The sequence below is a fragment of the Natrix helvetica genome (assembly GCF_964273705.1).
Source record: "Natrix helvetica genome assembly, chromosome: 5".
NCBI classification, from domain to species: domain Eukaryota; kingdom Metazoa; phylum Chordata; class Lepidosauria; order Squamata; family Natricidae; genus Natrix; species Natrix helvetica.
Genome location: NC_138551.1, coordinates 148,186,165 through 148,198,869, shown reverse-complemented (window position 1 = coordinate 148,198,869; position 12,705 = coordinate 148,186,165). Strand labels below are relative to the sequence as shown.

General features: G+C 49.9%; 2 protein-coding genes across 2 annotated transcripts in view; one reads left to right on the top strand and one right to left on the bottom strand.

The window, feature by feature from the left end:
* The window catches only part of PERM1 (PPARGC1 and ESRR induced regulator, muscle 1), a 27,968-nt gene extending 15,404 nt beyond the window's left edge, over nt 1-12,564 (top strand). Inside the window, exon 5 of the transcript XR_014175532.1 lies at nt 12,446-12,564. The gene's annotated coding sequence lies outside the window, so the exon portion shown is untranslated. The remainder of the gene's footprint in view (nt 1-12,445) is intronic.
* The window catches only part of PLEKHN1 (pleckstrin homology domain containing N1), a 57,921-nt gene continuing 51,401 nt past the window's right edge, over nt 6,186-12,705 (bottom strand). Inside the window, exons 11-16 of the mRNA XM_081954936.1 lie at nt 12,520-12,705; nt 10,324-10,587; nt 10,017-10,166; nt 8,463-8,687; nt 8,271-8,319; nt 6,186-7,428 (exon numbers count right to left, since the gene is read on the bottom strand). Coding sequence (XP_081811062.1) covers nt 7,256-7,428; nt 8,271-8,319; nt 8,463-8,687; nt 10,017-10,166; nt 10,324-10,587; nt 12,520-12,705 — 1,047 coding nt within the window. The 3' untranslated portion in view covers nt 6,186-7,255. The remainder of the gene's footprint in view (nt 7,429-8,270; nt 8,320-8,462; nt 8,688-10,016; nt 10,167-10,323; nt 10,588-12,519) is intronic.

Here is a 12,705-nt window from a genome sequence, read left to right as displayed (position 1 = left end):
CCTGCTGGTTCGGGCGAACAGCTCACAGCTGAGCCGCGCGATCGTCGGAAGCTATTTCTTTGGATTTTTTTAAAGCATTTGTTCCCTGACGATTTGCCCGAACCAAGAGGGGGAAAAAATGCTTTAAAAAGCGGGGAACAAACTTCCGACGATCGAGTGGCACACAGCTGAGCCACGCGATCCTCGGAAGCTTTTTTTTTTTTTACTACTGGTTTTCAGAACCAAGGACAATCGTCCCTCCTGGTTCGGATGAACTACGCCGAACTGGGAGGATTCCACCCTGGCTGGTGATAACAAAATGTGAAACCCACCACTAGGTAGGAGGGTGCAAACGTTCTCCTGATTTTCTAAGTGGGTCACTTTCAACATTGGGTCCCTTGAGCCGTGATGGAGAACCTACATAGGTGGCATGTGGAGCCATTTGCCAGGGCACGCGAGGCGTTGCCCTGTCAGCTGGCCAGTGTGCGCCTTCTTTTGAGGCAATTTTTTGCCCTCCGGAGGCTTCCAAGTCTCCGGAATGTGAAAAACCAGCAGGCAAATGGGAACTTTGGGAACGTACTTCCGGTTTGCTCGTAGGACCATTTTTTGCCCTCTGGGGCCTTCAGGGAAGCCTCCTGAGGGCACCTGAACGCTCCGGAGAGCTAAAACCGGCCCTATGAGCAAACCAAAAGTCCATTCCTAAATTTCCGGTTTGCCCGTAGAGCCAGTTTTTTGCACTCCGGAGGCTTCAGGGAAGCTCCTGAAGCCTACAGGGGGACAGGGGAGGCTGTTTTCACTCTCCCCAGGCTCCTATAAAGCCTCTGGAGCCTGGGGAGGGGGCGAAAAAAGCACACCAAAAATAAAGAGGCGGAGCTCTGGTCCTGCGTGTATGCATGCTGGTCTCGTGCGGATAGCATTATGGGTGTGGCACGCCCCTGCGCACGACCCACCTGCGCTCCCTCCGCTTTTGGCATGCGAGCCCAAAAAGGTTCCCCATCGCTGCCCTAGAGAGTCTGTTAATGGGAGGAAGGGACACCTGTCTGACTTTTTCACTCCCTCGGCAGGCCGTAGCTGGGGGAGAGTCTTCCAAAATGCCAGCCAACTGCCCTCGCCGGGAGAGAGCTAACGAGAAAGAGCAAAGGAAGAAACACGGACAGGCCTTCTTGTTAGCAACTATGAATGGGGGAATGTTTTAAGGTGGAGAAAATAACTTTCTTCTGAAGGCGTTTCGCGTCTCATCCAAGAAGTTTCTTCAGCTCTGATTGGATGGCGGGGAAGGGAAGGATGGATACTCCTTGCAGACCGCTGGTCATTTGCATCCTTTTGAGAGGGTCGTTGAGGCCACTTGGAGGTTTGTCTTTGTCCTCAGAGTCACCTGAATGGTGCAAATGTTTCCTGTAGTCTGCAATTTTTTCCCCCTCTGGCAATCCGTTCCTACTCCCACCCCATTCCAAGGGCCTTCATCAGTAGTTCTGTGGGTGTGGCTTGGTGGGCGTGGCAGGGGAAGGATACTCCAGGGGAAGGATACTGCAAAATCCCCATTCCCTCCCCACTGTAGGGGAAGGATACTCGACTGGCCCCAGAGTGGGGAGGGAATGGAAATTTTGCAGTATCCTTCCCCTGGAGTGGGGAGGGAATGGAAATTTTGCAGTATCCTTCCCCTGGAGTGGGGAGGGAATGGAAATTTTGCAGTATCCTTCCCCTGGAGTGGGGAGGGAATTGAGATTTTGCAGTATCCTTCCCCTGGAGTGGGGAGGGAATGGGGATTTTGCAGTATCCTTCCTCTGGAGTGGGGAGGGAATGGGGATTTTGCAATATCCTTCCCCTGGAGTGGGGAGGGAATGGAAATTTTGCAGTATCCTTCCCCTGGAGTGGGGAGAGAATGGGGATTTTGCAGTATCCTCCCCCTGGAGTGTGGTGGGAATGGGGATTTTGCAGTATCCTTCCCCTGGTGTGGGGAGGGAATGGGGATTTTGCAGTATCCTTCCCCTTGGAGTGGGGAGGGAATGGAGATTTTGTAGTATCCTTCCCCTGGAGTGGGGAGGGAATGGGGATTTTGCAGTATCCTTCCCCTTGGAGTGGGGAGGGAATGGGGATTTTGCAGTATCCTTCCCCTGGAGTGGAGAGGGAATGGGGATTTTGCAGTATCCTTCCCCTGGTGTGGGGAGGGAATGGGGATTTTGCAGTATCCTTCCCCTTGGAGTGGGGAGGGAATGGAGATTTTGTAGTATCCTTCCCCTGGAGTGGGGAGGGAATGGGGATTTTGCAGTATCCTTCCCCTGGAGGGGGACAGGAATGGAGATTTTGTAGTATCCTTCCCCTGGAGTGGGGAGGGAATGGGGATTTTGCAGTATCCTTCCCCTGGAGGGGGACAGGAATGGAGATTTTGTAGTATCCTTCCCCTGGAGTGGGGAGGGAATGGGGATTTTGCAGTATCCTTCCCCTGGAGGGGGACAGGAATGGAGATTTTGCAGTATCCTTCCCCTGGAGTGGGGAGGGAATGGGGATTTTGTAGTATCCTTCCCCTGGAGTGGGGAGGGAATGGAGATTTTGTAGTATCCTTCCCCTGGAGTGGGGAGGGAATGGGGATTTTGCAGTATCCTTCCCCTGGAGTAGGGAGGGAATGGAGATTTTGTAGTATCCTTCCCCTGGAGTGGGGAGGGAATGGGGATTTTGTAGTATCCTTCCCCTGGAGTGGGGAGGGAATGGGGATTTTGCAGTATCCTTCCCCTGGAGGGGGACAGGAATGGAGATTTTGTAGTATCCTTCCCCTGGAGTGGGGAGGGAATGGGGATTTTGCAGTATCCTTCCCCTGGAGGGGGACAGGAATGGAGATTTTGCAGTATCCTTCCCCTGGAGTGGGGAGGGAATGGGGATTTTGTAGTATCCTTCCCCTGGAGGGGGACAGGAATGGAGATTTTGTAGTATCCTTCCCCTGGAGTGGGGAGGGAATGGGGATTTTGCAGTATCCTTCCCCTGGAGGGGGACAGGAATGGAGATTTTGCAGTATCCTTCCCCTGGAGTGGGGAGGGAATGGGGATTTTGTAGTATCCTTCCCCTGGAGTGGGGAGGGAATGGAGATTTTGTAGTATCCTTCCCCTGGACTGGGGAGGGAATGGGGATTTTGCAGTATCCTTCCCCTGGAGGGGGACAGGAATGGAGATTTTGCAGTATCCTTCCCCTGGAGTGGGGAGGGAATGGAGATTTTGTAGTATCCTTCCCCTGGAGTGGGGAGGGAATGGAGATTTTACAGTATCCTTCCCCTGGAGTGGGGAGGGAATGGAGATTTTGCAGTATCCTTCCCCTGGAGTGGGGAGGGAATGGAGATTTTGTAGTATCCTTCCCCTGGAGTGGGGAGGGAATGGGGATTTTGCAGTATCCTTCCCCTGCTAGGCCCACCAAGCCACGCCCACCAAGCCATGCCCACAGAACCGGTAGTAAAAAAATTGAATTTCACCATTGGTGAGGATCCTGCAAAGAAAACAGGCTACCCCCCCTCCCCCCAAAAAAAATTGGGAAGCAATTTGAGAAGTTACAACCCAAAGTTGATTTTTTCTTCCTCCAAAAGACAGCTGGAATTTCTTGGTGTTTCCCCTCTTTGAAAACATTTCTCTCCTCATCCAAGAAATTTCTTCCCCCAGCTGCCCCTTTCCTCAATTAGCTTCTAGTTTGGGATCAGTTGTCTTAGCTAGCCTGAAAAAAATGTATTTGTTTTTCGTTATGTCTATCTTTAAGCAAAAAAACCAAAAACAAAACAGGCACACATCATTATATTAACTTTATTTAGGGGGTCTTCAAAGAAATCGGCAAAGGAACAGTGTCACTGCTGTACAACTCCCCATTTCCCCCCTCCTTACACACCGAGCCACATTCCCACGCACACAAAATCTGCGCCAAGGATTGTCTTAACATCGCTGCAACACAAATCGCAACCTGAGCCACGGTATTGTGAGATCCAATGTCACTTTACGGTTTGCGCTTTACGTTAAAGCCCTCGACTCAGACACAAACACACATCTCAAAAGTACAACAACAACAACAACAACAAACAACCCTGGGATTGAAATTACAGCCACAACCAATTTTCCCCGCCGCCCTAATTCAACAGTCATCAAGAAGCAGTTGGTGTCAAACCTTGTTTCGTTATGGACTAAATTAAATAATTTCTTTAGGAAAAAAATCCCTTCCCCTTGCCGCAAGCCAACACGTTGAATTGCTTATTAAATAGAATATCAGACAAAGCCAAAAAAAAAAAAAAAGAACTCTCCTGTAAACTTCACTCAATATTGGCGGTTGAACGGTATATATATATTTTTTATATTTTAAATTCAAGTAACAAAAGTAAACCATAGGTTCTCCCAGCCCATAGCAACACCGAAAGTTATTGAAATGAATTAGAATTGTGTCTCCTGCCTGAACCGATCAGATGAAATTATTCAGAAGAGGAAAAGGAGGAAGGGAGGAGGGAAAGAAGGAAAGACAAAAGAGAGGGGGGGGAGAGAAAGAGATGATAATGGATGGATGGATGGAGGGAGGGAGAGAGGAAGGAAGGAAGGAAGATGGAGGAGGAAGGAAGGAAGGGAGGAAGGAAGGGAACAAAGGAAGGATGGACAGAAGATGGGGAAGGAAGGAAGGAGGAAAGAAGGAGAGAAGGAAGGGAATGAAGGAATGAACGAAGGAAGGAAGGAAGATGGGGAAGGAAGGGAGAAGGAAGGAAGGGAACGAAGGAAGATGAGGGAGGAAGGAAGATAGGAAGGAAGGATGGATGGAAGGAAGAAGGGGAAAGAAGGAAGGAGGAAAGGAAAGAAGGAAGGAAGACAGAAATGATGGAAGGAATGAAGAAGGAATGAAGGAAAGAGGAAAGGAAGGATGGAAGGGAGGAAGAAAGATGGGGAACGAAGGAAGGAAGGAAGATGGAGAAGGAAGGAAGGAAGGGAACAAAGGAAGGATTAACAGAAGATGGGGAATGAAGGAAGGAAGGAGAGAAGGAAGAGAAGGAAGGGAATGAACGAATGAACGAAGGAAGGAAGATGGGGAAGAAAGGGAGAAGGAAGGAAGGGAACGAAGGAAGATGGGGGAGGAAGGAAGGATGGAAGGATGGAAGGAAGAAGGGGAATGAAGGAAGACAGAAAGGATGGAAGACAGAAAGGATGGAAGGAATGAAGAAGGGAAATGAAGGAAAGAGGAAAGGAAGGATGGAAGGGAGGAAGAAAGATGGGGAACGAAGGAAGGAAGGAAGATGGAGGAAGGAAGGAAGGAAGGAAGGAAGGAAGGGAACAAAGGATTAACAGAAGATGGGGAATGAAGGAAGGAGAGAAGGAAGAGAAGGAAGGGAATGAACGAATGAACGAAGGAAGGAAGATGGGGAAGAAAGGGAGAAGGAAGGAAGGGAACGAAGGAAGATGGGGAGGATGGAAGGAAGGATGGAAGGAAGAAGGGGAATGAAGGAAGGAGGAAAGGAAGGATGGAAGGGAGGAAGAAAGATGGCAGATGCCATCAAATTGGTTTCTTCAAGGAACCATGGGCTATAAAAGCAAAGAAGAGTAAATAACAACAAACACAACGTAATTCACACAACTAATGTGAGTCCTAGAGAATCTTCCCTTTGCAATACTCCCGATGCTTGAAACAATCAACCAGTTCTTCCCCTCTCCCCTCTCCTCCTTACAATCTTCTCTTCCAGCCCACAGGAAGCCTTTCGCTGCTTCTCCAAGCAGTTTGCAAGCAGCGTTGTTACTATTACTATTATTTAAATGGTAACCAACAAAAGCCGCGTGTTTCAAAAAAAAAAAGGATAACCATCAGCAGAGGAGAATGCAACTGTGTCCCCGTCCCTCCCCAGAAGAGCAAGCAAGGTTGTGATAGGCCCTGGGTGTTGCACACTCACAGGAAAATAGCCCCAGCTTTCACAAGGCAAAATATTTCTCCATCCGAAGGCGTGCAAAACTCCCTCCCTTAAGGACAGATACCAAAAGGCAGAGAGGATTCGGCTGGAAAAATAAGTCTTCTTGAAAAAAGCGTACAGGGAGTAAGAACTGGCTGCCATTCCTGGGCACGCAACCCCACGCTCCGTTACTGATCGAGCCGTTGACTCTAGAATTGTCTAAAGGTATCCTCATGTTATCCCTGAGTCACAATCGTCAGCAATGCAGTCTCTTTGCAAAGCTTCGTAACAGCTGTGCTTTGAGCTAGCAAATATATATATATTTGCAGCCGGAGAAGGATGTCTTATACTTGTTTGCTTTGGGTGTGTGTGTGTCTGTGCGCTGTTGTTGTTGTTGTTGTCGTTGTCGTTAACAAGCCACCTCAAAATTGCAAATCTGCAGGAGAGTCAAATCAAATCCATTTTTAGAATCCAAGTCTTCAACCCGATGGAATGGCAGCTTTAAAAAAAAAAACAGCTTTGCATTTGCAAACGTAAAAGGTAAAGTAATGTTTCTCCTCGCACATATAGGCTGGTCGTTCCCGACTCTAGGGGGCGGTGCTCATCTCCGTTTCAAAGCCGAAGAGCCAGCGCTGTCCGAAGACGTCTCAGTGGTCATGTGACCGGCATGATTCAACTCCCGAAGGCGCACGGAACGCTGTTCCCTTCCCACCAAAATGTGGTTCCTATTTTTCTACTTGCATTTTTTACGTGCTTTCGAACTGCTAGGTTGGCAGAAGCTGGGACAAAGTCACGGGAGCTCACTCCGTTACGCGGCGCTAGGGATTCGAACCGCCAAACTGCCCACCTTTTCAGATCGACATGCTCAGCATCTTAGCCACTTGCAGACTGCTGGTCATTTGCATCCTTTTTAGAGGGTCGTTGAGGACATTTGGAGATTTGTCTGTGTCCAAATAGCAAAAAGAAACACCTCCCCATCCTACTTGCTAACTGTTATTGCAAAGGAATCAAGTAGGATGGGAGGGTTTTATTTTATTTTTTTGCTGTTGGGGATGAATTGAAAAAAATCTATCGACGTCACACAAAAATCCAGACTGGTTTTGACTCCACAGAATGTGCAGTTTTCTTCATGACAACCACAGAGTGCCATCTCTGTGTCGATACACAACGGATTAGTGGATGGAAGAATTCCAGTTCCATTTTCTCAGAAGTTTTTCATAGCACCACAAGCCGAAGTCAAGCAACAGGAATTAGAACAAGGAATCCAAAAGCAGCCGAAAGGATCCTGGGCTCTGGAAATCCATCATCCACAATCTTTGCACTATAAAAACAGAGCCTAGTTTCCTTCCTCCTGTAGTTCTTCCTGCTTAGGTGGAGGATGGGACGCCTCCCTTAGCAGTCGTAGATCTCCTGGCTGGAGTTAGGTGGCTTCTTCACCTCTGTATCCCAGATGTTGTCGTAGCTGTAGTCCTCGTGGAAGCTCTGCAGCTCTGCGTAGTCGTGGTACGTCGAGTCGAGCGTCTCCCCTCCTGTTTCAGGCAGGTTGTAGTCCTGGAGATTTTCATCTGGAAAAGAGAAGCGAAGAGAAGAGCAACCAAGAGGATTAGGGGGCTGGAGGATAAAACATACGAAGAACAGTTGCAGGAACTGGGTATGTCTAGTTTGATGACAAGAAGGACTAGAGGAGACATGATAGCAGTCTTCCAGTATCTCAGGGGTTGCCCCAAAGAAGAGGGAGTCAAGCTATTCTCCAAAGCACCTGAGGGCATGACAAGAAGCAATGGGTGGAAACTAATCAAGGAGAGAAGCAACTTAGAACTGAGGAGAAATTTCCTGACAGTGAGAACAATTAATCAGTGGGACAACTTGCCTCCAGCTGTGAATGCCCCAACATAGGAAGTTCTTAAGAAGATGTTGGATAGCCATTTGTCTGAAATGGTATAGGGTTTCCTGCCTAGGCAGGGGGTTGGACTAGACGACCTCCAAGGTCCCTTCCAACTCTGCTATTGTCTATATGTACTTGGGAGGAAGGCAACAGGTGGATGATGAATGGCCCCTCCCAAAGGAAATAAAAGAGGAGCGAAAGGGGAGTGGAGTTTGCAGGAGACAATTAGTGCTCTTCATTGGTTGGTGACTCTCCGAGACTCCTGGCCAAGTTCTGCAAAGATCGGCATGGCAGCTCTCCAAGCCAGATAAGGTTTGTATATTATTATTGTATTATTGTATTATTGTATTGTATTATTGTATTGTATTGTATTATTGTAAGGTCTGTGACCGTAAATCCTCCCTCGAAAGACTTTGCTGGATGTGAATGAGCAGAATTCACAGTCAATTAAGAACAGGGTTTTTTCTCAGGACAAGGAGTTTGCTTCCTGCTCTCGGGAAGCCTCGGTCAGAAGAGACTCACCTGATGTCGGTAAGGAACGCATCCGAAGGCCCTCTCCTGACGTGGTGCTCTGTCGGCAGGTGGGGGAAGACAAAAGAAGGAGTTGAGAGCTATGAAACCCACAGGACAGTTTTGTCTCCGGATTCCATCCCCAGCCCGCCCCGAAGTGGGGTAAGGACCAAATCTCTTCGGAAGATTTTGCGCGGCACTCACCGTGGTCAAATAATGGACATCTGGGGCAGGTTCTGTAGCAAAATGAAAGGCTGGGGCCGAAGCGTTGCCTGTCGGTGCAAGTCCTTGTTCTCGCCAGTGCTTCCCACAGGAAGGTTGAAAGCTCTTCCACCCCAGGGGATGATGGCAGATGGGAACGGAGACTGGCACGGCCGGGTAGCCATTCTGGTGCTCCACAGTGGATGGCCCGTGACACCTCCCACCAAGCTGTGAAGGTGGGAAGGAAGGGGAGGAGGAAGAGGATGAGGAAGGGGAGAAGGAGGGAGAAGGAGGAGGAGAAAGAAGAGGATGGAAGGGGAAGGAGGAGAGGAGGAGGAGGAGAAGGACAAGGAGAGGGAGGAGGAGGAGGAAGAGTAAGAGGAAGAAGAGAAAAAAGAGGGAGGGAGGAAGGGGAGAGGAAGAGGAGGAGGAAGAGGAGGAAGAGAAAGAAAGAAGAGGAGGGATGGGGAAGGAGGAGAGGAGGAGGAGGAGGAGGAGAAGGACAAGGAGGGGAAGGAGGAAGAGGAGGAAGAGGAAGAGGAGGAAGAGAAAAAAGAGGGATGGAAGGGAGAGGAAGAGGAGAAGGAAGAAGGAAGAGGAGGAGGAGGAAGAGGAGGGATGGGAAAGGAGGAGAGGAGGAGGAGGGGAAGAAGGACAAGGAGGGGAAGGAGGAGGAGGAAGGAAGAGGAGGAAGGAAGAGGAGGAAGAGAAAAAGAGGAAGAAGAAGAGGAGGGAGTGGGAAGGAGGAGAGAAGGAGAGAAGGAGGAGAAGAAGAAGAAGAAGGAGAAGACGGAGGAGAAAGTAAGAGGAGGAAGAGAAAGAGGGAGCGAGGAAGGGGAGAGGAAGAGGAGGAAGAGGAGGAGGAAGGAAGAGAAAGAGGAGGAAAAAGAAGAGGAGGAGAAAGAAGAGGAAGAGGAAGAAAATCATCATCATGATCCTCCTTGTATGCCCTACCCTCTGCTTACATCTGGGGGTCAAACACAAGATCCAGGGGCCAGATCTGGCTCCTGATGTGGTCGGATCCGGCCTGTGGAGTCATCCCGGAAATTTTAAGGGGTTGGCCCATGTCGCTTCGGTCCCGCCCATCCAGTTGGCCACACCCACCAGGTTGGCCATGCCCAGTGAGTAGTGTCAAGCTGGGCACGCCCATCCAGTTGGCCACACCCACCCAGTCACCACGCCCACCGTCAGCCACGCCCAGTTAGTGGCATCAAGCTGACCATGCCCACCCAGTTGGCCACACCCACCCAGTCACCACGCCCAGTGAGTGGTGTCAAGCTGGCCATGCCCATCCAGTCCACCACACCCACCCAGTCAGTCACGCCCACCCAGTCAGTCACACCCAGTTAGTGGCGTCAAGCTGACCATGCCCACCCAGTCGGCCACACCCACCCAGTCACCACGCCCAGTGAGTGCTGTCAAGCTGGCCATGCCCATCCAGCCCACCACACCCACCCAGCTGGCCATGCCCGCTCAGCCTCCCAGGTCAACCAGAGCCCTGGTGCATCCCTCAATGAAATTGTGTTGGACACCCCTGGCTTACTTGGACCCACTCACCTCTAGGAAGTAGGAGCCTGCAGCCCCGTGCGAGGAGGGGGAATTGGGCGTATAGGGGTCAGCATACATGGGGGAAGACGACAGAGAGATATTTTCCAGGGTTTGGGGAGCAGGGCAGGTCTGACTTCTCGGCACGTTCCATGGCTTCAGCTGCAGAAGGGACAAAAGAAAAGGTTCATTGGATGAGAAATCCAGCTGTGAAGGTCACTTGCAGGGCCATTCCAGATGTTCCTCAACCCATCGGGCTCAACCCCAGGCCCACTAAGCAGGGCTCCCAAACCCTGCGATGATCCTCCGCTGCTCGTACATTGTTTAAGTCCAGGTGCAGCGGGCGGACCGCAGGATGTTCCTGTTGCGGTGGTACCGAGTACGGCTCATTGTACACGGGGGAGACGCCTTCTCCACGCGGGTGCTTCGAGATGAGCGGGACAGAGCTTTTCTTTTCGAGGTCCTCCCGGTGGCTTGGGGGCTGCTGAGGTGGCGGGACACCCTTCCCTTTGGACTTTCGGGAACTCCCCTTTCTTTTCAGCCCCTCGGCTTTCGGCATCCCCGCCTCTCGCTTTCCCGAGCACTGCAACAAGAGGAGAGACGCAATTTAAGTATTCTGACTTAGGCTTCACCAAGTCACGAAGCAGACTCCTTATCCCGACAAAACCCCTTTCGATGAAGAGAAGGTGAATTCCTCTCATTCACATCCAGCCAAGTCCTGGCAAACAGTCTTTCAAGGGCGAATTGACAACCACAGACCTTATCAGGCTTGGAGAGCTGCAGGCCGATATCTTCCAAACGCCATGCTGTAGCAGCAATTACTTGACAAGGAATCAGGAAAAGATCTTCACCCGAATGAATTGAACTAATGGCCTCCTGCAAACTCCACTCCCCTTTCGCTCCTCTTTTGTTTCCTCTGGGAGGGGCCATTCACTGTCCACCTGTGGCCTTACTCCCAAGTCGACCCCTGTTCTTTAGCTGTTCCCTTCGTCTGGCCACTCACACTGGGAACAGGCTCCAGCTGTTCTTCTGCCTCACAGATGTCTGACTCCGAAGGCAGCTGATAACTGTCAGACAGCCCTGGCCCCCTCTCTGCCTCCGACACAGAGCCCTCCTCAGAGCCTTCTCCAGACTCCAGGACTGGCCCATCTTCCTCCCCAACCTCCTCACTGTCCGAATCTGCCACCAACTCCACTGGCGGGCCACAACATTAAGAACCCCGGATATGTCTCCCCGAGCAGAAAAATAAATCAATGCCCTGATGACATTACCTAGTTTGGTTATGAAACGTCTGGAAGAAGAGCATCAAACTCAAAGCGCTCTAAGGACCCCACAGTTCAAACTGGACTTTCTGGGGTTTTTTTTTCTTTTGAAGACGTTTCGCTTCTCATCCAAGAAGCTTCTTCAGCTCATAAATCCTTCCATTCCTCGCCATCCAGTCAGAGCCGAAGAAGCTTCTTGGATGAGAAGCGAAATGTCTCCAAAGAAAAACCGGAAAGTCCAGTTGCCTCTTGAAAAAAAAAAGAAGCACCTTTGGGACATTCAGTGAGAAGGTTATTCAGGTCAGATTCTCCCAATCTGTGCCTATGTATGGACATTAACTAAAAGCAAATCAAAACAACAATATACAATAAAATCACCTATCCATCTTCTCTTGCCCGCTTCAATACTTTGCTATGCTCTTTTTTTTTTTTTGACTTGCCTCCCAAATTCCTCTCTTTAATCTCTGTCTATGTCTGTTTCTTGGATCTCCAATCTAAGTATTCCTCCCACCTCTACCCGCTTCCACTGCCTAGTTTTTAAAATTAAGCTGCCCTCAAAATACATCCCTGCGACCAATCCGCTCTCACAGAGAGGGACTCCTCCGGGTGCCGTCCACCAGGCAGTGTCAGAGGGCGGCGCCCAGGAATAGGGCCTTCTCTGTGATGGGCCCAGCCCTTTGGAATGACCTCCCCCCAGATATCAGGACAACGACCGATCTCCGCTCCTTCCGCACGAAACTCAAGACCCACCTGTTCCAACTAGCCGGCCTGGCTTAACTAGAACTTTCTAACCTCCCTGGCAATTTTAATATTTTATACGTAAATCTTGGGGTTTTTAACTGTTTTAATTGTTTTAATTGATTGTTATTTATTTGAACTTAGTGGCTTTCATATGTATTTGATTGTCAATATTGATGTCACCTCCTCCATGCCACACTTGTATTTTGATTTAATTGTACGCCGCCCTGAGTCCCTTTGCGGAGAGGGGGGCGACTGATAAATCGAAATAAATAAATAAATAAATAAATAAATAAATAAATAAATAAATAAATAAATAAATAATAAATGTTGAAGAGGAATGCTTGATAGTGGATGGGCTCTACAGGGAAGACAAGGATCAACCAAGGAATGCAAGCTTGAATGCAAAACTACTTGACTTTCCCCCCCCCCTTCCCACAGACCCCATGGAGTTGGCGCTGCCGCTTGAAGCCGCCCATCAAGCCCACCACCCAATTTTCGAACCCCCGACTTACACAAACTGGTTGTGGCAGAGAGCTTTCAGCTAACCGATTCTCCGGCATCGCATCGACCGATTGTCTCTCGGAGAAAGAAACTGTACTGGTTTGGGAGTGGTGGGTGGACGTAGCCCCCTTCCCGGCAGAAGCCCAGGAATTCGTTCTGCCCTCCGAGGTGAGTGACCCTCTTCCGCTTCCTGAAAA